Source organism: Alligator sinensis, unplaced genomic scaffold (genome assembly GCF_000455745.1).
Source record: "Alligator sinensis unplaced genomic scaffold, ASM45574v1 scaffold744_1, whole genome shotgun sequence".
NCBI lineage: Eukaryota > Metazoa > Chordata > Crocodylia > Alligatoridae > Alligator > Alligator sinensis.
In genome coordinates this window covers 379,045-400,754 of record NW_005842241.1, presented here as the reverse complement: position 1 = coordinate 400,754, position 21,710 = coordinate 379,045, and the positions used below count along the sequence as shown (strand labels likewise).

General features: G+C 38.4%; 1 protein-coding gene across 4 annotated transcripts in view; it reads left to right on the top strand.

Annotated features, from left to right (window-relative positions):
* Nucleotides 1-21,710, top strand: part of PCCA (propionyl-CoA carboxylase subunit alpha) — a 465,712-nt gene that overhangs the window by 154,100 nt on the left and 289,902 nt on the right. For all 4 annotated transcript variants that reach the window (XR_003094961.1, XR_003094962.1, XM_025208618.1 and 1 more), the window contains exons 8-10: nucleotides 2,754-2,832; nucleotides 13,446-13,548; nucleotides 20,894-20,988. Coding sequence is in view for 2 of the 4 variants with exons in the window: in XM_025208618.1 (XP_025064403.1) it covers nucleotides 2,754-2,832; nucleotides 13,446-13,548; nucleotides 20,894-20,988 (277 nt within the window). In the remaining 2 variants the exon portion in view is untranslated. The remainder of the gene's footprint in view (nucleotides 1-2,753; nucleotides 2,833-13,445; nucleotides 13,549-20,893; nucleotides 20,989-21,710) is intronic.

Here is a 21,710-nt window from a genome sequence, read left to right as displayed (position 1 = left end):
CAGGAATGCTGTGGGAGATCGTATCAAAAGCCTGGCTTAAGTCAAGGTATATCACATCCACTTCTTTCCTCACATCCACAGAGCCAGTTATCTCACCTGAGAAGGCAGTTGGGTTGGTTAGGCATGACTTGCTTTTGGTGAATCCATGCTGTCTTCCTGATGACTTTCTTCTCCCACAAGTGCTTAGAAATAGATTCCTTGAGGACCTGCTCCATGATTTTTCCAGGCACCGAGGTGAGGCTGATTGGTCTTTAGTTCCCTGGATTCTCCTTCTTCCCTTTCTTAAAGATGGACATTATATTTGCCCTTTTCCAATCATCCAGGACCTCCCCAGATCATCACAAGTCTGCAGTCACATCAGCCAACTCCCTCAGCATCCTCAGATGCATCCCATCCAGCCCATGGATTTGTACACATCAAGGTTTTCTAAATAGTCCCTAACCTGTACTTTCACCACTGAGGGCTGCTCACCTTCTCCCCAGACTGTGTTGCCCAATGCAGTAGTCTGGGAGCTGACCTTGCCTGTGAATACTGAGTTAAAAAAGGCATCGAGTATTTCAGCCTTTTACTCCTCATCTGTCACCAGGTTGTCTCCCCCATTCAATAATTGACGCACACTTTCCCTGATCTTCCTCGTGTTACTAACATAGTTGTAGAAACCCTTCTTGTTACTCTTCTCGTCCCGTGCTAGCTGCAACTCCACTTGCACTTTGGCCTTCCTGATTTCATCCCTCCATGCTCAAGCAATGTTCTTATACTTCTCCCTAATCATCTGTTCAAGTTTCCACTGCTTGTAAGCTTCCTTTTTGTGTTTAAGCTGACTGAAGAGTTCTCTGCTAAGCCAGGCTGGTCGCCTGCCAAATTTAGTATTCTTCCTGCACATCGGGTTGGCTTGTTCCTGTGCCCTCAGTAAGATTTCTGTAAAATACAGCCAGCTCTCCTGGACTCCTTTTCCCCTCAGACTGACCACACACACACTGTGCTTGCTTCTGATATACCTCCTTTCTGCAAAAATATGGTCAGTGAAGTAGCAGTAGGGTCTACTTATATAAGCCAGTCAAGGCAATAATATGATTAACTATACCAGGCTGAAATAATTGGTAATATTGATAATAAGGTAAACTTTTTTCCATGCTCCCATGATATTCCTGTGGAGCACATAACATTCATTTTAATTTATAATATTCAGTTGGAACATAGGAATTGCCGTAGTGAATCAGATTGGTTATTGATCTAGTCTAATATCCAATAACAAGTGCTTCAGAGGAAGATGCAAGAAACTGATTTATACAGAGGCAGATATGGGATAAGTCCCTCTTCCCTGATTTTTGATCTCATCCCAAAATTCAGTAGTTTAGAAAGTAATCTAAGACTTAAGCATGAGGTTTTGCATCCTTTCAGTAGTCTTTTGATTACCATTAACTGTGAGCATCCTGGATGTTCTAGATGGTTATCTAATCACTGTTTGAAGATATTGGCCTCCTCTGCATTCAGAGGCAAGGAGTTCCACAGTCTAATTGCATATCATGTGGGAAAGTATTTTCTCTTATTAGTTTTGAATTTAATTTTGTACAGTGTTCCCTCATCTTGTTTTATGAAGTAGGAAAAATTACTTTCTCTGTATGATTATTTTATGTGCTTTTTATCATTTCTCCCCATGGACACCATCATGCAGACAAAGTCAAAATAAAATAACTTTATGCTGTCCAGAAGCAGTTTTGTTAAACAACAAGTGGAGCGAGTGAAGATTAAATAGATTTGCACTGGAATGACCAAACCACTAGCTGTTCACAGAACAAAGAACGTAGACTCATCCTGTAAGCCTTACAGTGCAATTTAATAAAGATATTGATTTGGGAATCCACTACAGCCCCCAAATCTTTTTTCACTACTTAATTTCTATAGATTAGTCTAAGAGAAGGGTAGATTCATCAACACACACAAGAAATAACTTTTGGAAGATAATTTTAAATTTAAACAGAAGTGTTTATTGTAATTAAATACAATTTATAGTTATGACCTTTTTCTGCTACAATTTTTTATGTTCAAGAAGCTTCTTGAACCAGACTCAAACACTAGTATTAAGTTACCTTACTCTGGAATAAATTATTATTCAGTACGGGAAGAGTGGTCAGATTTCTGCCCCTCCTTTAGTTTTAGTTCCTTATCAGCTTAGAGGAAACAGTTTTGTTACATTCTGTTGGAAAGATTATAGCAAGTTCAGCATATAATGATTATCCATGTTTAATTATGTTTATTCACCTGCTTAATGTGCATGCAGCATAGATATTTTGAGATGTCGCTAGGTATTTAAAGTTTACCGCAATTACCTATTGACACTTTTGACACTACTGTCTATTCCTGTTGATAAAGTATATATCTTTTAATTTTACCAGAATAAATATTTATTTTAACAGTAGGAGAGTAACATAGCTTGTTTGTTCAGGAAAGCTATTTTGGAGGTCAAATACATCCATTTATGTAACATTTTCTTTGCTATTTGGGAACTGTTCATACATTAAAAAAAATTGTTTTTTTGTTCTAAATGAAATGGGGAAGGCAGCATTTTCATGGCATCAAAAATCATTGTACTGATAGCCTAGTTGTACCATAAAAAAGAATCTCTCCAAATCATCTGCTTTCTAATAAACCAGTTATTGTCTACTTCATTATTGGACATGTGGTCAGTTGTCATGTTCATATTACCAACTGATCAAAGTTTGAACTTCTGTCTAATTCTTCCCTGCTGTTAGGCTACCCTGTCATGATCAAGGCCTCAGCAGGTGGTGGCGGGAAAGGCATGAGAATCGCTTGGGATGATGAAGAGACCAGGTGAGATACCATCCAAAAAATAGCCTTGATGAATGCTACAGTTATCAAAGTCCCATTAAACTACTGAGAACTGACAGTCAAACAGATATTAAATGATAAATGGAGAACTAGGATAATATCTGCTTTTATTCCTTTTGTATTGTACCATCTACTTTGTTTCTTATTTGTGTGCTAGTGTTGCTGTAAAAAATAAAGAACAATCTCATACTTACACAGTCATTACAGTCAGTTTATTGCTGGAAAATTAAAAAAAGGTTTTAAAATTATTTCTCTATTATGACATGATGTAAATTTGTGCTGTAAAAAATATTTTTATTGCACGTCTTTTAGTATATGATGCATGCTGGTCCATGTTCTAACTAAAATAAACAGGTGGGCTTCAATCCTGCCAACACAAACATACATAATTACCGTATTTTTGTGTATGTAACACCCCTTCCCCATAGAACACACACCTTGTTTTTGGAAGGCAGAACGCAGAAAACTACTTAGATGAATCTGTGACATAGAGTAAGTCCTCCTGGAAAGATAGTATTGAGAAAGCATGGCACCAGGAAATTCCTGGTGCCAGTTGTCTCACCCAGACTGTCTCCTGGGATGCCACATTTTCTGAACATTGTTTCCAGGAGAACTCTGTCACACAAGGTTAGGCCCTGGACTCTTGCAAGGATAGTAGTAGCAAAACTTAGTTCTTTACTATAAGTAGTTCTTCTTATAATTTCCTATTGCTAGAGTGTTGATTCCATATCAGAAGCCTCATCACGACAATACTAGTAGCTCGCTGCTTCAGGTAGATGTTATGGTGCTCAGCTGAAAGCAATTGTTATGAGTGGGGCAAAACAGGACTCTGCCATCTTGGCAGCTGCATGACATGCATGGTGTCTTCAGGTGTGCTTCTTTTGCAGCAAGGAAAACAGCTTCTTCACTTAAAACACATGTCAGTTCTGGGGGGCTGAGTTTTAGGAAAAGGTATGTGAGAGAAAATATGATATTTCTATTAAATTCAACATCACTGATTTTACTTGTGTGTGTAAAAACATTGAATGAGTACTTGCAGTACCATGGCAGTAATGGGTTACATAATTTGTTTTAAAATATTAATTTCCAGTCAGCTGGGGGGAGTGTGCATGTGTGCGTCTGAAGCCCTTGCCAGATATACAGATAAAGTTGCAATGGGATCTGATGTACTATCCACACAATCCACACACAAGCAGGGCAGGAAGTATGATTGTGGGATTGCATGTCAAATCCTATGATACCCAATTGCTAGTGTGTTGTACCACCAAGTAGCGAGCTCCCATGTCTGGGAGCCTCCTCAGCAGATTATTAAATAGATTTGTACTGAATTAGCCACACTACTAGCTGTTCACAGAACAAAGAATGTAGACACATTCTGTAAGCCTTACAATACAGTTTAATAAAGGTAATGGTTTGGGTCAGCTGACGGAGAACCCAGCTGGAGGGGGCGTGCTATGCACTCTCATGGCTGGCGGCCTGGTTCAGCTGCAGGCTCCCTGCCTTGGAGGTGCATGGTCTGCCCATGGCTGGGAACCCAGATCACATATTCAGTTAATGGCATGATAGGAACCAGCCACAAAGTTTATTACACATTTTTTGTGGAATAACTGTGTTGCTTATTTCTTGTTTTATTATGCTGTTAGTTGGTTGAACATGTGGCTGTGTCACAACTTCAGATGTGATTACCTTATTAATCATCTCCAGGGATCCCAGTTTTCTCTGATTTAACCCCCCCCCATCCCCCAATTTTTGGTTTAAAAAAAAAAGTAACCCCAAATCCATATTTTTCCATGATTTAAATGAAACACCACTGATATAATATATAGATATGTATATAGTGGTGTTTCATTTTAATCATGGAAAAAATGTGGATTTGGGGTTACTTTTTTAACCGAATGTTGGGGATTTTTTTTAATTGGAGAAAACCAGGATCCCTGGTCATTTCTTAAGTGTAATGTGGCCCTTGCCACATTCAGAATAATGTGGCAAGGGCCTTACATGACTGATGAGTTGCACGTGGAAAAACATCAAGTGAGTATTTGCCATGTCAGGGCAGTAATGAATTACGTGATTTGTAGGGGTGTACTAACCTTTAGTCACCGATTTGATTTGGGGAAGATTTGACCCAATTCAGAGGCTGAATCACCGAATCCGAATCGAATCGGGAGACTAAAAAGAAAGCTCTGAATCGATTCGGAGCCTCTGAATTGATTTGGAAAAGATTTGGAAAAAGGTTCAGCGATTCATAAGGCACTCTTTCAGGGGAACAGAAACTGAGAAGAGGAAGGGGGAGCAGGAAGGGAAAGACTGACATCTGTAGCTGGCCAGTGACTGTGATCTTTCCTGGAGTCCCCTTCCAAGCGCAGTGATCTGGGAAAGGGACGTAGAAGCAGTATATAAGCCTCTGTCTGCAGCCTTTCTGTCCCTTCTGTGAGCTGTTTCTGCCTGAGGAAAGAGGGGTGGACCGCTGGCCCAGAAACAGGTGAGTGGACAGAGATCTAACCAGCACTGGGAAGGCCCCCTGCTACAGGCTACCATCTCTGCTGTTTTCATCCAAATCTGCCTTAGCATACACAAGTGACATGAATGTTGCTTTCAGGAGTTTGAGGTGCAGTTTCCCAGAAACACATGCACCTATCTCCTTAAAACTTGGCAGGCTTCATGCCCTCAGAAGGGGGTACCATCTCTGCTGTTTTCATCCAAATCTACCAACAAATGACAAAGTTATAGGTATTTCAGTGATTCCCCATTATAGTCTATGGCAAATCACCAAATCTCGCTGAATCTTCTGAAGCCGATTCGGCCGAATCAATTCGGGACAGTGATCCGAATCTCCAAATTGAACCATTGTCCTCTGAATTGGCCAAATCTGGATCTGAATTTAATACTTCCCTATTCGCGCAGGCCTGATTTTTGTTAAAGTCACAGTCAGTTAGTGCATGTGTGTATGAGAGAGAGTGAGCACATGCAACACAGAGATGATTTATTCAGTGCAAAAGTAATCTTCTTTTTTTTTTTTTTAGTAAAAGTTGTCTTCTGGCCCCCTGAACTCTTCTCAGTACTTTCTAGATGATTGAAAACATTTCAGAATGCATTTTTCTGTGACATCAATCAGGAGTCCAGTTGCAATTCATTGCATTAGCAGTGTCACAGAATGATTTATTCTGATATGTCTTCAGTGAACTGTTAGATAATTTTGTGTCACAAAAAAGATTCAAGTTTAGGTACATTTTTGTCATTTTTGTTGAAGTTCATTGCTTTCCATGTTAGGAGAGCCAGCACACGTGGGAGAAAGTATCCAAAATCAATATCTAGTGCTTCAACAAGTTTTAGAAACCAGTTTTATCTGTGTCCTGCTTCCTCTAGCTTGTTTCTGCTCTAATCTAATTCTAAAATAATGCCCACATTTAGAATTAGTACTTAAGATAACGTATATCTTACTTCTAAAGATGCTTTGTTCCCATTGCTTTGGAAACCAGAATTACCATCTTGATCTTGGACAGGCCTCATACAGACATTCATTTTCTCCTGGGTTTCTCTCAGAAGAAACCATGATTTCGACCAAAATATTTCAACAAAATATCAAATTGCATCTAATTAATAGAGACCTACTTAAATCGCGATTTCATGAAAATTGCGAAATTGGGCAATGTTCATGAAAATCCAGATGTTGTGGCTTTTCCTCTCAAAATAAAATTGGTCACTCCAGAAGAAAAATGACCTGGGAACAACCAGGGTTAAATCGTCCCAGGATAGTTTCTCCTGGGAGAGCAAATGTCTGTACCTGCTGTTGTACTAAATCAGCTAAACTGTTGATTTGGTTCAGCAATCATAAAAAGTTAAGTTACTTAAAAATGAAAACTAATATAGAATGATGATTTCTAAATTGTTTAAAAGAAATTAAGGCAAGTTTTGTGCTTGTGAGAGGGCCTCTCTTGCTGATGTTAACAGAATCTAGTCTGGGATATTCTAGTTTATCTTGATGATGAAGTTGTAATAGTACCAAAAATTAGTAATATCTGCCTTGTTTATGAAATATGCCTTTTTTGTTGTTGCTAGTGTTACATTTCCCTTGTCTTTGCAAAGTTTCCTTACATTAAAGAAAGTGTAGAAAGTGAGAGGATCAAAAACACCTAGTTACTGAGGGGGAAAAAAGTATAATTTACAGAGAAACTGCATTTGCATTATTGATCTAATTGAGAAAATATTAATTCACAAAATTTGCAACTAGGAAGCAGTGAAGGTGAGCTTTACTTAAGTTGGCTAAATGTTTTGAACAGTCACAGAGAGGTAAATTGAGATTAAGAGTTGGGGGAAAATTTTATATTAGGAAGATTTAATTTGAGAATTAGAAATATGAAGAGGGACATTTCAGTTTATTTTTGTAGTAAACATTAATTTATTATAAATGACAACTAGATTGTGAAAATTTTTTATATAGTTTGCTTGCCTTGTCTAAGAAATATGGTAAAGTACAGTAAAAGCCATGTTATCTGACACTTTATTAACCGGCGTGCTCTATTAACTGGCATGCTGGTCGACTTTGAATTCCACTTTGCCGACTTTGGGCCATGGCCTGGGGCAAAGCAACCTATGTGGGGGCCCGCTCCCTGTCCCCTGCCACATTGACACTAGGGAATGAAAGTCTGGTGTACTGGATGCGGTGTGAGGGGTGGCGACCCGTCCAAGCAAAGATGCCTCTGAGGTAACAGGCCTGTTTGGTTATCCAGCACCCTCCCTCCCACCCCCCCCAATTCCCCATGGGTGCTGGATAACAGAGCTTTTGCTGTATTTTCATTTGATTTTCTTGTTCATATAAACATCACTGATATACACTGGCTCCGATTTTCAAAGCAAGTAGCATAGGCAAGAAATGAGGGGTTTTTTAATTCTTCTTTAGCATTCTGTTTTCAATGCAGCCCAAGTTGTGAGGGACAAAAAATTACCATTAGTCTGGTGAACATAGTACTCCAGGTAAGGGCTTATTAGTGCTGAATAGAGCAGAATAATCAATTCCCTTGATTTGTAAGAGACTCTTCTGTTAATAAAATTTAGTATGCTGTTGGCTTTTTTTTTTTTTTTAAACAAGAATATGCTGATGGCTCATATTCAGCCTATGGTCCACTGTAACCCTCAGGTCCTTCTCTGTAGTACTGCAACCTAAGCTGCTCGTTCCCCAGTCTGTATTTGTCCAAATGCAGGACTTTGCACTTCTCTTTGATGACTCTCTCATCTGATTGATTTCAGACCATTTCCTCAGTTTATCCAAGTCATTCTTGATCCTAGCCCTACCCTTCAGTGCATCTGCAGGTCCATCCAACTTGATGTCATCTGCAAATTTGCTAAACTTGAACGTAATCTCATCATCCAAATCATTAATGAATACGTTAAACCAGGGGTTTTCAACTGGGGGGCATATGTATCCCTGGGGGGACTTGGGGTGGTCTCAGGGGGTACTCATCAGTGCGTGCCACCGCTGGCACTTTCACTGCTGCTGCACCACTGGCATTTCCACTGCTGATACTTCTGCCACCACCATGCCGCCAGCACTTCTTCCATCACCATGCCGCTGGCATGCTTGCCGACTGGCTGTGGGAGACCACCCCCACCTCCCAGTCACCGATCGGCTGCTGAGGAACCCACCCCCCTGCTTGTCAACTGGCTGCTGGGGGACCCCTCCATCCTGGTTGCTGATTGGCTGCTGGGGGGCCCCCCACCCCGCTCGTTGACTGGCCGCCGGGGGATTCCTTCCTTCTCAACTGGCCGTTGGGGGTACACTGACTCAGAAAGGTTGAAAACCCCTGTGTTAAACAATGCCAGACCCAGGAGAGACCTCAAACTCCACTTAATACCTCCTCCCAGCTAGACTGAGCCATTTATGACTACTTGTTGAGCGCAACGATCCAACCAATTCTGTATTCATCTTACAGTACTTTCATCTAGTCTGTATTTCCATAGTCTATTAATGAGAATATCATCAGAGACAGTGTCAAAAGCCTTGCTAAAGTTAGGGTACATCATAACTCTCTTCCCCATCCATAGAGTCTGTCGCCTCCTACCTGGAGCACACCTGTGGCTGGGACACCATGTCAGTTGTGATCTCATGGCTGCGGGGTACCTTGAGTGCCTCCATGGCTGGGCCGCTGAGTTAACTGCTGCTGGGAGCCATGTCAATTGATGGGGCTCCCTGCTGCAGGGGTATGTGCTTCTATGGCTGGGAGCCAGCATCAGCTGGGAGCTCCCAGGCTCAAGTTCACATGCTCCCTCCCCCACCCTTAGCTGGAAGCTCTGATCAGGTGATGGGGCTCCCAGCCACAGGGGTCCTTTGGCCACATGTTAAATCAATGGTGTGATAGGAAGTAGGTACAAAGTTATTTAATGTATTTTGTGGAATAACTTTGTAGCTTATTCCTCTTTTTATCATGCCATTGATTGATTGAACATGTGGCTAGGTAACCACTTAAGACATAAAGAACCAATTAATCATGCCTTAAGTGTAAGTGGGGCCTTTTATAGCAGTGAAGAAAGGACTATGACGAACAGTATTATTGGGAGCTTTCTTTTATTCAGTCCCTGCATCCTGTAATTTTGTAATTCTGGCCAAAAATATCAAATTGCATCTAATTAATAGGGACCTACTCAAATCGTGATTTCATGGAAATTACGAAATTGGGGAATGTTCACAAAATCTGTGGACAAAAAAAATATTAAAAATAAAATGCTGGGTCCCCAGTGGGAGTGGGAGTCTTCATGACCACTGCAGCCCAGCCGTGTGGCTGCTGGATGGGAAGGGGTAAAGTGGAAAGGAGCTGCTGACATGAAGGGGACCAGGCAAGGTGGGTGCTGCCCCTACCCCTGATTGGCTGAGGGTGATGCTTGCTGTGTGGACCTGTCCCTTCACCAATCAGTGGTGAGGGGGAGGGACCACATGATGGACAGCCCTCTTGGCCAACCAGCGGTGGGGGGTAAGGCCACCAGGGGTCCTCGGCCAATCAAAAACATGGGGGACTTCTGCCGTAGTAAGCCTATGAAAGTGGAAGCCGGCCCCATGATCTGCCCATGAAACTGGCTGCTTGCCTCCTCAATTTGGGTAGATACTTACTAATTAGGGATCAATCAATGCCTTGAAATAAGGCATAATCATAAATTATATTGGATATTAGTTATTTGGAAAAAAATACTAGAAGTGAATAGAGAAAGCCAACAAAATTTATGAAATTCCATTTTTATAAGGGGAAAAATAAATGCAGCTATTTTTCTTTTTATAATTTGATTACTTTGATGGAAATGATAGAAATATGAAGCAAGTGATTGATATAGTATACATGCCATGACTATCATGAAAAATTATGGAAGTATTTAAAATAAATTTGCTAGCAGGCTGAAATAGCAGACATCATTTTTGGTGTTTGTTTCATTGTAATATAGATTTTTAAAAACATTTTAACATTCATTAGAAATTTATTAGAGCACTGTATTAAGCAGTTGCCATTTTAGAAATATTCCATTGTATTAATGATTACCAGGCTTTTATTTTTAACTAGACCTCCTTTTAAGATTTTGGATTAGGTTTTCAAAAAAAACAGAACTGGACAGAAAATCTCTTTGTAGTGTCTGTACAATGTCAGGGCTATTATTTTAATTTTTTTCTCATTAATTGGCATGTAGTTTAGATTTTAGTATTGAAGAATATAATGTCACATTTGTCTCCAGTTTCATTTAGTCAGTTTACTAGAGTAATAGTAGTGAGGCTCAGCTCCGTACTGAAGGCGTACGGTGGTCCTGTATCATTCCATTACAAGTCAGCCGACAGTGAATTGGAGGATTCCCATGTGCATTTATTTAAAGTTATATTTCTTGGCAATTTTTGTAGGTGAAAAGGGCACACTGAAGCACCTTTTTCATAGCCTAGGACAGTTCTGTTTGCAAAGGCAACCTCCCGGTTCTGCCATCTCAAGCCAACCTCCGCTCTGATGTGGTTCTGAGACCATACCTCCCAATGCTTTGCTGTATCACTGGTTTAGGACAGAATCAAAGAAAAGGGATGATTAAAATACAAATGCTTTCTGGTGTGCTTCAATTTTTCTTTGAAGGGCTTTCATCCAAACTCTAGCTTAGTTTATGTGGATGTGATCTGAAAACGTCTTTTAGTCACTTTTTAAAATGAGTGAAATTTATTTATTATCATATTATCACACCATGGGTGCAAACACAAATACAACTGTGTCAGTAAGATCAGAATACTTAATTGAGAAAATCACATATTTTTAGGTTTTACAGATGTATAGATTAGGTAATTAGGCATATTGATTTTTTTTTTTATTTTTTTTTTTAACAAGCATTGCAGTCTGGATTTTTTAATTAGCACATGCTTCAGTGAAGGAAAAATATAGTAGTCAATCAATTGTGTATAATGTTTTCTGATAGAATGTTTACTAAAAGAAACAAAACCTTTGATTTAAGAGTTAAAATAACTCTAAACGTGTTCTAATAACTGCAGGTATATCTGTTTATGTGTGTATGTATCTATGTTTTTTATTCCTTAGTTGGGTCATACATAACTCTTTATGGAGAATGGTGGAACATAACTCTTTTTGGAGAATGGATACCCTACACCTAAAGTCCATCCTTCTCTTGAATAAGTAATTTAATGTTTTAACTTAAACAAATAAAAAGGCTGGCTGAAGGAAACTGCCAAATGCACATTAAACAAATTCACATCTACTTAAATTACAAAGCAAGCATTAGCTAAATCCAGAAATCTAGGAGGAGGATATTAAATATTCTCATTTTTGTGCACAGTGCAAGGCCAGATTCATTTATCCCAAACTCAGAAAAAATGATGTGTGGGTTTTGTTCAGGGCACTGGTGTGGAGGACACAAGATTTCCAAGCAGCCTTAACTGAGAGAGGAACCGAGGGTATACTAAAGCATAGTCCTTCCATGGCTGCTGTTCCAGATTTCACTATACCAGGAGTTGCTTGTATGTCGCACCCCTGCATTTGGTAGAACTACCACATTTCCATAGGTTACAATACTGTGGTTCTATCCAAACCTTTCCCCTTTACTGATCTATTTGGGGCTAGTAGAGAACCATTTTCTGCCAGGTGAAGGGATAGTAGAAAGCTTCATGCTGCCTGTTGGGCCCTCTGCATCATAGGCAATCTTTCTTATGAAAATTTGATTTAAACTTAAGTGCCACTTCCTGGCTACATTTGCACCAGTACTTAGTTAGCATCCCTAGTTGAGGTGTTCCTAAGTACTCCTTGGGCAATTTCTTCCTAAATGGAAGCAGAAAAGCCTTGGCTGTGTGAGTGTTGGCACATTGTCACTCAGCTGTGCTAATTTGCCTGCTGAAGGCACTCTACACAGGCAGCTACCCCTGCTTCCTATTTAGAAAGATGCCTGCCCAGAGCAGTGCTGTGCACTTCAAGGTGCTGTCACTAGGGCTAAGTTCAGACAGTTAAAAAGCTTGAGGTTGAATCAATTCAATCTTCGCAGTTTAGTCTAAGCTATTTAGATTTGCAGTGCAGATTGAACTGATAAGCAAGTGAACAGACATTCACTTCTGATTCTTGAAATGCAGCCACATGCCTGCGGTGGCTTAGGCCAGAAGCCAGGGGGGTGCTAGAGCACACTTCCCTGCTCAGCTGGAGCAGACAGTTTGGGTCAAGGCTAGCCTGCTACCCTGAGGTTTATATGTACTGAACTTCCGTTGTGTCACAGATTTGAACCAGTTTCTGATCACGTATACTGGTTTATGTGTAATTTCTGTCCATAACCTAGAGGTGGTAAGTTTCCCATACAGACTTAAGTTATGACCCACAGTGGTAAATGTTCTTTCAGTGAAAGCAAAACCAGTGTTTATGGTATCTGATTAACCAAAAAAATGAAATTCAAATGGTTGTTTATGAAAGAGTATGTGGAGGCAAGAGGGAAAATCTGATAAAGGAGTGTGCAAGGTAAGGCCCAGCTCTCATGTAGATTGGCAGGGGGGGAATGAATGTAAGAGCAATGGGTGTAGTTGTATATTTTGAGAAACACAGTACTGTGTTGGAAGCTGTTGTAAGTATGTATAGCTGTATGTAGCTGTTGAGTTTACAAGGTACAGAGCAAAGCACCTGAAATTGGTCCTTTAATCTACTTTATATATAACTAACCTTGGCTGTTATTGAGATACTATGAATCACAACAATTAGTGGTGGGATTTACTGTTACCAAATGTAAAGTTCTGTAACTGTTATTTTTTAAATTTATTGAATTATTTTAACTGAATAATAATGTAAATAGTCATTATTCAACGTTGTCTAATTGTCTGAAAAATTCTGAAATGTATTAAATGCGTCTGGAGTTCCCTTTATTGATTTTTTTTTTTTTACTTTTCATCCGCCTTTTCAAGAAAAAACACAAAAGTAAAATCTGTTTGTTACAGGAATTAATTCATGCTTTGTGAAATTAGCATTTATGTTGAGACACAAAAATGCTTACACTGATAGTATAATATAAGTGAATAGCAAAACTCCCAGTGATTCAGGTCCTAGCAGACTTAATTTCCGTTTTTGCCAACCTATTTTTTCTTTGTTTCTTTTTTCAAGGGAAGGTTTTAGGTTTTCTTCTCAAGAAGCAGCTTCAAGTTTTGGTGATGATCGACTGTTGATAGAAAAGTTCATTGATAACCCTCGCCACATAGAAATCCAGGTTTGTTCTGCTTTTGTGGGTAAGACCTGAAATGATTGAACCTTTTGGGGTTCTAGTGTGACTAAACATGCATTATGACTATAAGCACGTTCATATTTGTTACAACTGTAAGGATGTTAGGGATATCAAACTCTGTTCTATTTCTAAGGTGCCTGGCAGACATTATATTTATTGGATGGTTTAACATGTTAATCACGTGATGAGCTGTAACATGCCACATGTTCTACCTAGATGCTCTTTGTGGCTGGTTTGGATGGTGCTTTAATGTGATAGTGTAGCATATTAAAACCCAATCCATGACTGACAAGACGGGCTTTAAGCTTGCTGGTATGGAAGGAGCCCATCAGCCCCTCTCACCTTCCTCCCCCACCTCCTACAGGAGGACATTTAAAGCGAGATCAGACAGACCCAGTGCTGGGCTGAACAGTTGGTTTTAATTTTCCATTGCAGGGGGGACCTCTGGTAACATTTAAAGCTGGGTTCAGCATTGGCAAGTTTAAAGCTGGCTGCGACCCATCCCTGACATTGGGCCTCATGGTGTGGCTTTAAAGGTCCTGGATCTTGAATGTCTGGTATGGCACAGAACACAGTTTTTGGGATCTGGATAAAATTCCACAGATCCCATCGTGTGTTTAAATTAATATCTGCCAGGGGACTCGGAGACTGTGGCTTAGATTTTAGTTGTTTTCTCAAGCAACATGTTAAAATAGATTCTGGTGGATGCCCCAGGTAATAATGCTCCTTGTGATAGGCAGCCTGTTGGTGGGTGGTAAGAAATCTGTGGGAGTCTATTCTAAACCTAAAATTGGAGAGTCCAGATGCTGGAGGGAGTTTGTGTCTAAGGTGGCTGTGATATGTGCTATTCAACTGCATCTTTTTAGCTGCCTCCTCTGGCAGTATTACAATAGTATATCCCTCATACCATAATCTTCCACCTGGCTGAGTGAAAATTTGGTTAAAAGAGGCACGTAAGCCTGGCCCCTCTTCTGATAGAGAGGGCCAGACGTGGGCATCTATCCATCCATATATTTATCTATCGTTTACTCATCTATATATTAGCTTGGGGTTATCTACCCCAATATGGTTATTTACCGTACTTAAGAAAGCTTTTTGCATTTTCACAAATTATTCATTTGTTTGTCACCCATTGCCTTCAAGGAGGTCAGGAAAAATCTGTGTTCCTGTTATCTGTCTGAACCTTAAAAACCTATTTGCCTCTAATTTTTCTCCGTTTTCCTGTTCACATCACACTGTTGGAGCATTTTTCATGCTAAGGTGGGTTAGACCAGACTTCTTTCAGAGCTCAGTTAACCTTTTCTTGTTTGGCTAGAGAGGGGTTGCTTGCTTCCTTTAGATACATTAGGAAGAAACCAACATAGAAAAGCTAAATGAGGGTCTCGCTTGTGTTGTAATGTCTGAGGTGTATAATTAAACAATGTGCTTATCTTCGCTTTGAGATCAGTTGCACCATTTAAGATATGAGTTATGTGTAGGCTCATTACTCACAGTGTACAGAAGTATCATTTTACCTGGGTAGCTTAGTTGTTAAAGAAGATTAATTCTGATCTTGGGCCAGTTCCCCAGCTGGTATAAATTGGTATAGCTCCCTTGAAGCAAATGGAGATACTTGGATGAATGCTATGAGTATTATATGCAGTTCCTTACAAAGTTGAATACAAGTTTTATTCATATGAGAGTTACGAATCTTCTTAAAGCACTTCACTGAATCTGAAACTTTAAAACAAAATCTGTGATTTAGATGTAATACACAAACAAGGAATTATGTCTTAACTAAGAGAAAACAATTTTAGTGTTCAATAAAAAATAAAACAAAAAAATCCCCTGTCTCTCTCTCCTCCAGAGTAACAGCATTACAACTTTTTCCAAAACAGTTTCCTTTGGCACTTATACAAGAACAAAAAAAATATATAAAAAAAGTTTCGGATGATTAAGAACAGAGCTTTTAAGACTGGAGGCCCAGTCACAACTATATCAGCACTTTTATGATGCTTGAATATTGTACTAAAAAGTATAGTTTTATGTATATTAAAGAATTTTATTGGCCTTCACTGTGTAAACTTCCCAGTCCTTGATTTATATTATGTTAGTAGTATCAGATACATATGTAGAATGAATTAAAACTAAAAAGATAAGGTACAGATCTTACACAGTTTGAGAAACTTCTACATTTATTTACATTTTCATAGTAAAGTTCTTTTTAAAAAACAATGACCTTTAGATTTTCTTCAGGGAATTTCTTTACATTTTAATGTAGTCTTATGTATTTATTTCTATAAAGGAAAGTAAAGTGATTGTTCTCACAGGGTTTGTTTATATTGCAATCAATTTGATATGGGAACAAAATCATATCCATGTAAAATAATGCCCTAGAATATTCCTCTAACTATGTACAGGGGAAGAGTAGGTATCACATCATGCCTCTTTTTGGATTAATTTATAAAATGTTCCTGGAATTAAATAATTTGTATGTGGATTTATTATTTCAGCTGACAAAATACTGGGCACAGAATACATGGTTTACAGAATCAAATCAGAGTTTTGTGCACAACCCAAACCAAAACTGAATAAGTTTCTGTTAGGTTGCTTAATACTCTAAGCAAAAGAATATAAAGATGTTTCACTATTACTAATTTTTAATTGAGACTTTTTATGTTAGAATTTTGAAAAATCAAAGTTCTAACCCTCTAAGGGCCCAAGCAAGTGCTTTTAGACCTAGGAAATCATTTACTTGACATGTTTTTCCAATGTGTTGTATCACTAGACATCCTATAAACCAAAATAAAACTACTGATGCCAAACAACATCTGTTTCACAAAGAAAAAGGTTTTGTTAGAGAGGCTTGCCTTTTTAATATTTTGAGTATATTTTTTCATGTCATACTTGAAGGAATTAACTGTGGGTACAAGTAACCCTGACTTAATCTTTTCTGACAAGAAATCTATAATGAGCATGTCAGTCTCCTTAACAGAAGTTTCACTTATTTTTCCAGTCCAAAATACAAATTCTTTATAATTTGCCACATGATTTTTTTTAGGGAGAGATTGAGATACTCTGACAGCAGCTCAATACTTAATATAAGAAACCAAAAGATCCTGCTGATTATGCGGAGTGCTTGGTAAGAGAACAATATTCAGCCCCTTTGACACAGCTGAATATGTCCAGTCACATGCATGATGTGACCTGATTATGATTTTTTTTTTCATTTAAAACTTCTGCCTAACCACAGATTTACTGTAGTATCAGGGAAGTGGGCAAATATATTTGCTAGGGCAGGGGTCGGTGGCAACAACTTATCTGCTGAATATCCGGTCCACAGAGCTGGGGGTTTTGGTGGCATTTTGGCTGTGGGAAGCTTTGCCTGCACCTAGGCTGGAGCCAAACACTGAGGAGAGAACCTGGGGCCAGCCTGCAAAGAGCTGTGCCCATCCTGCAGCTAGGGGACGGGGAGAAGTAGTGATGGGGAAAAGCCACTGGTGCTGTTGTGGCAGTGGCTTCATTGGAACACCAGCCTGCCTGATACCTGAGTTGGGTTGTTCCAGCCCAGGGCTCTGAAAAGTCCATCATTTTGCTAGGGGTGAATGTTAAACCTTAACTTTTGACTGACTGGGGATAGGTGTGTACTAAACCAGTAAGTTTCAGTCTATATCTTAATTCACTACAGAGGTCAAACAACTAGGAATTCATACCTTAGTTTTCAAAAGTAACCAGTCATTTTGACCGTCTTTTTTGTGGTGCTCAGCTTGATGGACTTGAAAGTGGCTTGATTTTTCCTAAAGTGCTGTTATCAGGCCTCTGGAAATAGGGTCCTTTTAATATGTCTTTAAGTGAGCACTTTTTTGAAACTGTAAACCACTGTTTCTTCTCTTTGATATCATATACCATCTCTTCTGTTTCCAAAATGATTAAAAAAAGGAAAAAAATAGTAAAACTTCAGCTATTGGGTATCTTGCTAGGTTTTTAAAGATTAAAAAACTATAAAAGAGTCTAGATGAAGGTAAATGCTCTTTATGTAGTAATGTTTCATTCTAGATTCAGATCCTACAGATTCTCATGCATGTTGCTTTATTTTAAACATGTGAGAAGTCCCATTGGCATTAGTGGGATTCTTCAGATGCTTAAAATTAGGCACATACATGAATATTGGAAAGATCAGGGTCTTAAAGTAAGCAGTTTCTTAACAGAGTAATAGTGACTGTCAGATTTTATATGTTATTAAAAAAATACCTCCATACCCCCAATTTACATACATCTTCTTTCCCCCAAATGAACAAAAAGCACGCAAAGAGTTTAACTATTCATCCTTATTTTTTCCCTTTGTATGCTTATAGAAGCAATTTAAGGCTCGATTCTGCTCCCAGGGGAATAGATGCAAAACTTGTGCATATGAACATATGTAGTCAGTTTCATTATGTCCATAAAACCCAGAAACTACCACCACAAGTGGGAAACAAGGCAGTTTTAAGAAGACTGAAAATGGAATAAGAAATTCAGTTGATATTTTTGAGAAGCCAATCCTAGAATGCTCTTGGTGTCAATAGGCATGCACATGCGTAACTTTAAATGTATGTGTAAGTGCTTTCCTAAATAGGTATCCAGGTTGTAGCCATATTGGCCCAGTGGAAAAAACAATCATGACCCGTAGTAGAAATGATATCTTTTATTAGACCAACAAGATTTTTGCAAAAAAATTTCTTTAATTGCAAGCTTTTGGGCGCAAACACCCTTCATCAGGCATTGGAGAAAAGATGGTAAAAGTTCTCCTGGGAACAAATGAATTTCTACCCAGGAGAACTTTTACAATCTTTTCTCCAATGCCTGATGAAGGGTGTTTGTGCCCAAAAGCTTGCAATTAAAGAAATCTTCCGAAATAGGGATTGACTGAATTAAATGCTTCAGTTTTTTAGTGAATTAGAGCCAATGTTGCTATCCATCTTTATTTATATCTTATTAAAGTACTTTTATCTTTCAAAAACATTAGCAGTATCACTTTTAAGGACAATGTGCCTCCATAAATAGAAGAATTATACAAATATTAAACAAACACCATTGATTTTAATACTTGATCATTTTATTTATAACACAGGTAATGATTAATCTTGTTTTTGTTGCATGTATTTTGATCTTGTAAAGGTATATTAAAGATATATACACAATTTAAACTTAATGTTCTAAACCAGTGTGGGACATTGACTTCGATTTATTTTCAAACTATTTAATGTATAAACAATTTGGGACCAAATGCCAAATATTTGTTAATTTAACAGTAAGTTTTAAACAGAACTTTTTTTTTTAACATTCTCTCACAGCTCCAAGACTCTGGTTACTTAAAAATGTAAGTAAGGAGTTTCCTGTGTCTACCTATAAAACAATCACTTTGTAAAACATAAGAAAAGGCTAAAACAATTAACAGGAAAAAAGAGTCCAAATAGACTTTATAGCTTGCATTGATCTGGGCATCTTGTTCTCCCAGAATATCTGACATGAAGGACCTGAGTTTAAAGTAAGGTTAAACTGAGTGTCTAATTATAAAAGTATTTGGCCAAATACCAAATACTGTCACTGGAAATTGTGTTTGGCTAAATCCAAAAAAAAGGGGAAGAAAGCACAATAAATTATATTTTATTATTTAGTGTAAAAGGGAGTCTGCAAATTCAAATACCAGTAAGAAACAAATCTTGCAGTCTCACAAAAAAGACTATTCTTTGGTAATAGTTTGATAAATATCTTCCTTTTATTACCACTGAGGAAAAAATGCTATAGGTGGAACACATATTTTTTAATTAAAGAGGTGCGTTTTGATTCATCCCACTAGAAATGAAAGATCATTATTTCTTTGGTAAATGCATTCTGAAAACAATTACTTTTTTCAGTTTTGTTCGGCTTCTGGATAGAATTAAAGGGCCAGCTTTGGATGTTCCTTGCTTACACTATTAAGCCTGATGGTTAAGAGCTGTGTCTTGAATGCAGGTATTAAACATTAATATCTGCAGTTGTGGATAAAAGCACAATGGCAGTTATAAGATACAGACTGCAAACATGAGAAGTATTATAAACAACTTCCCTAGAGGTTGCATGTGTTTCAAAACTGGGGAGAAGAAAGGCAAGAATGCAGTGATTTTGCTATAAGAACATACAGTTGAAAACAATGAAAATTTTTTGTTTTTCCTCATGGAAAGTTTTGATAAATGGGTGGGAACAACCCTCTACCGCTTCTTTGTTGTAATTTCCATTGGCAATTTCTGCTTTCTTTTTTGTCAAATGAAAAGTTGAAATTCCACTGTGAGCCCACACTTTTCAGGAAAAAAAGTTTGTTTAATTGAAAACAGTTTCTGCCAAAAAAGCTCCAGTGGATTATTTTTGGCCAGCCTTGATGAGAGGGTCTGAGATGGGACTGGTCACAAAAGCAAAGAAAAAGCAGTATTCACTGATTTCAGAAGAGAGATACCACCAGAGCAAAACTACTCTACTTTTGAGTCCTGTATAATAATGTAAACATTTTTAATGCCAACTCTATTCTTCTGTTAAAGAAGTCTCCATGGGAATTTCTAGAGTTCAGGTGCTGCTGTCCTGAACTGGATAAGCTGTGAGTAGGAGTGGGAACTCTCACTGGAGTTCCTGGAAGGTGCTGGGTATCCTGATTCTTATCCATTATCACAGTTTAGCCTGTGATTAACTTTTTTGCACATAAGAAGTCTTACTGAAGTCAAACCTCAGAGAGTTTTGTTTCATCTACCTGGATTATTCCCCCTTTTCTTTATAATTATTTTGTTGGCATATGAGCAAAGTGCACTCAGCTGTACTTATTTTGTGGCGCTGAAAAGCACAAAAATAATAAAACTTCTTATCACTGAATATGGTGTACCAACTGCATTCACACCAGGTACAGGTGTATGAGTATCGTGATTCTATTTTTATCTAGTCATTTTTCATTGGAGTACTTCATTTTTAAAGGATAAGACATTAGAATTGGCATAGACAAAAGAGGTTATATGGAGAGACTCATAAGATGAGGAAGCAGATATTGTAAATGAAAATGCCCTAAGGATAGGAAGCAGCATGAAAGAAGGTACAAAGTTGGATGTGGGAGGAGAAGACTGGGGAAACATTTAGGCAAATATGGGCATTTAAGAACAAATGACTCAAGGGAACCTCTTGGTCACCATGTCCAGTTCCCTTCTGTCTCGGGCAGTCCCATCATACAACCCCTTTCATGAACTCATCAAACTGTGTCTTCAAAGTAGGTTGCTTGTCCCTAGTACTCCTATTGCAGAATGTCAAAGGCCAGATGTTTGCTCTTGTTTGTTAATAACAACATTTTTTCTAGGTTTTGGGAGATAAGCATGGCAATGCGTTGTGGCTGAATGAGAGAGAGTGTTCCATTCAAAGAAGAAATCAAAAAGTTGTGGAAGAGGCACCAAGGCAAGTAAATATCTCTCATTATATATTTTGGTGAGGATTTTAGAAAGCTTCTAGTTTTGCATATTGTACATATGTGAACAGCTTTCCATTAAGAACAACCTAAAGCAAATAAAAGAATACATTTATGTTTGATAGCCTTTGGGGATTTGATCACTTTTGTTTTTCTGTTGTAGGGTTGTTTTATGCATCCAGGTCTTCTCCTGGGAGGATAGAGCCAGGCAGTGAATTAAAACTCCTATTTAAATTAGAATCAAGGGTAAGGGAAAGTAGTGGATTTGATAAGTCTGTGTTAAAATTTCCTTTTCTTACAGTACCTATTGTTGATGATGTGGTAGAAAAATAAGTTTTTTTTTCCATTGATTGTTTTTCCTCTGTCTCAAATGATCTAAATTGCACCATTGGACTAGTAATGAGGTAGGTAGTGGGTTGGAAGGAAGAGGTTATTTTTAGGCCTTTCTTGACAACTTTTAACATTTTTAACTATGTGGAAGGATCTCTATTTACTGACAACAAGCATGTAGAAACAAGGGATACTTCCATTATGGGTAGACAAAGGATCATATTTACAGTGGATAGGCCTATTTCCCAAATCAGTACCAGTTATTAAACCTATTATCCAGACCCAGACTTAAGTACACTGGATCTTAACAGACCAACTAATGAACAGGTTGTCGCAGAGCACTGAGGTGCCCTGCTCCGAAAGAGGGGAAACTGCTAGGGAA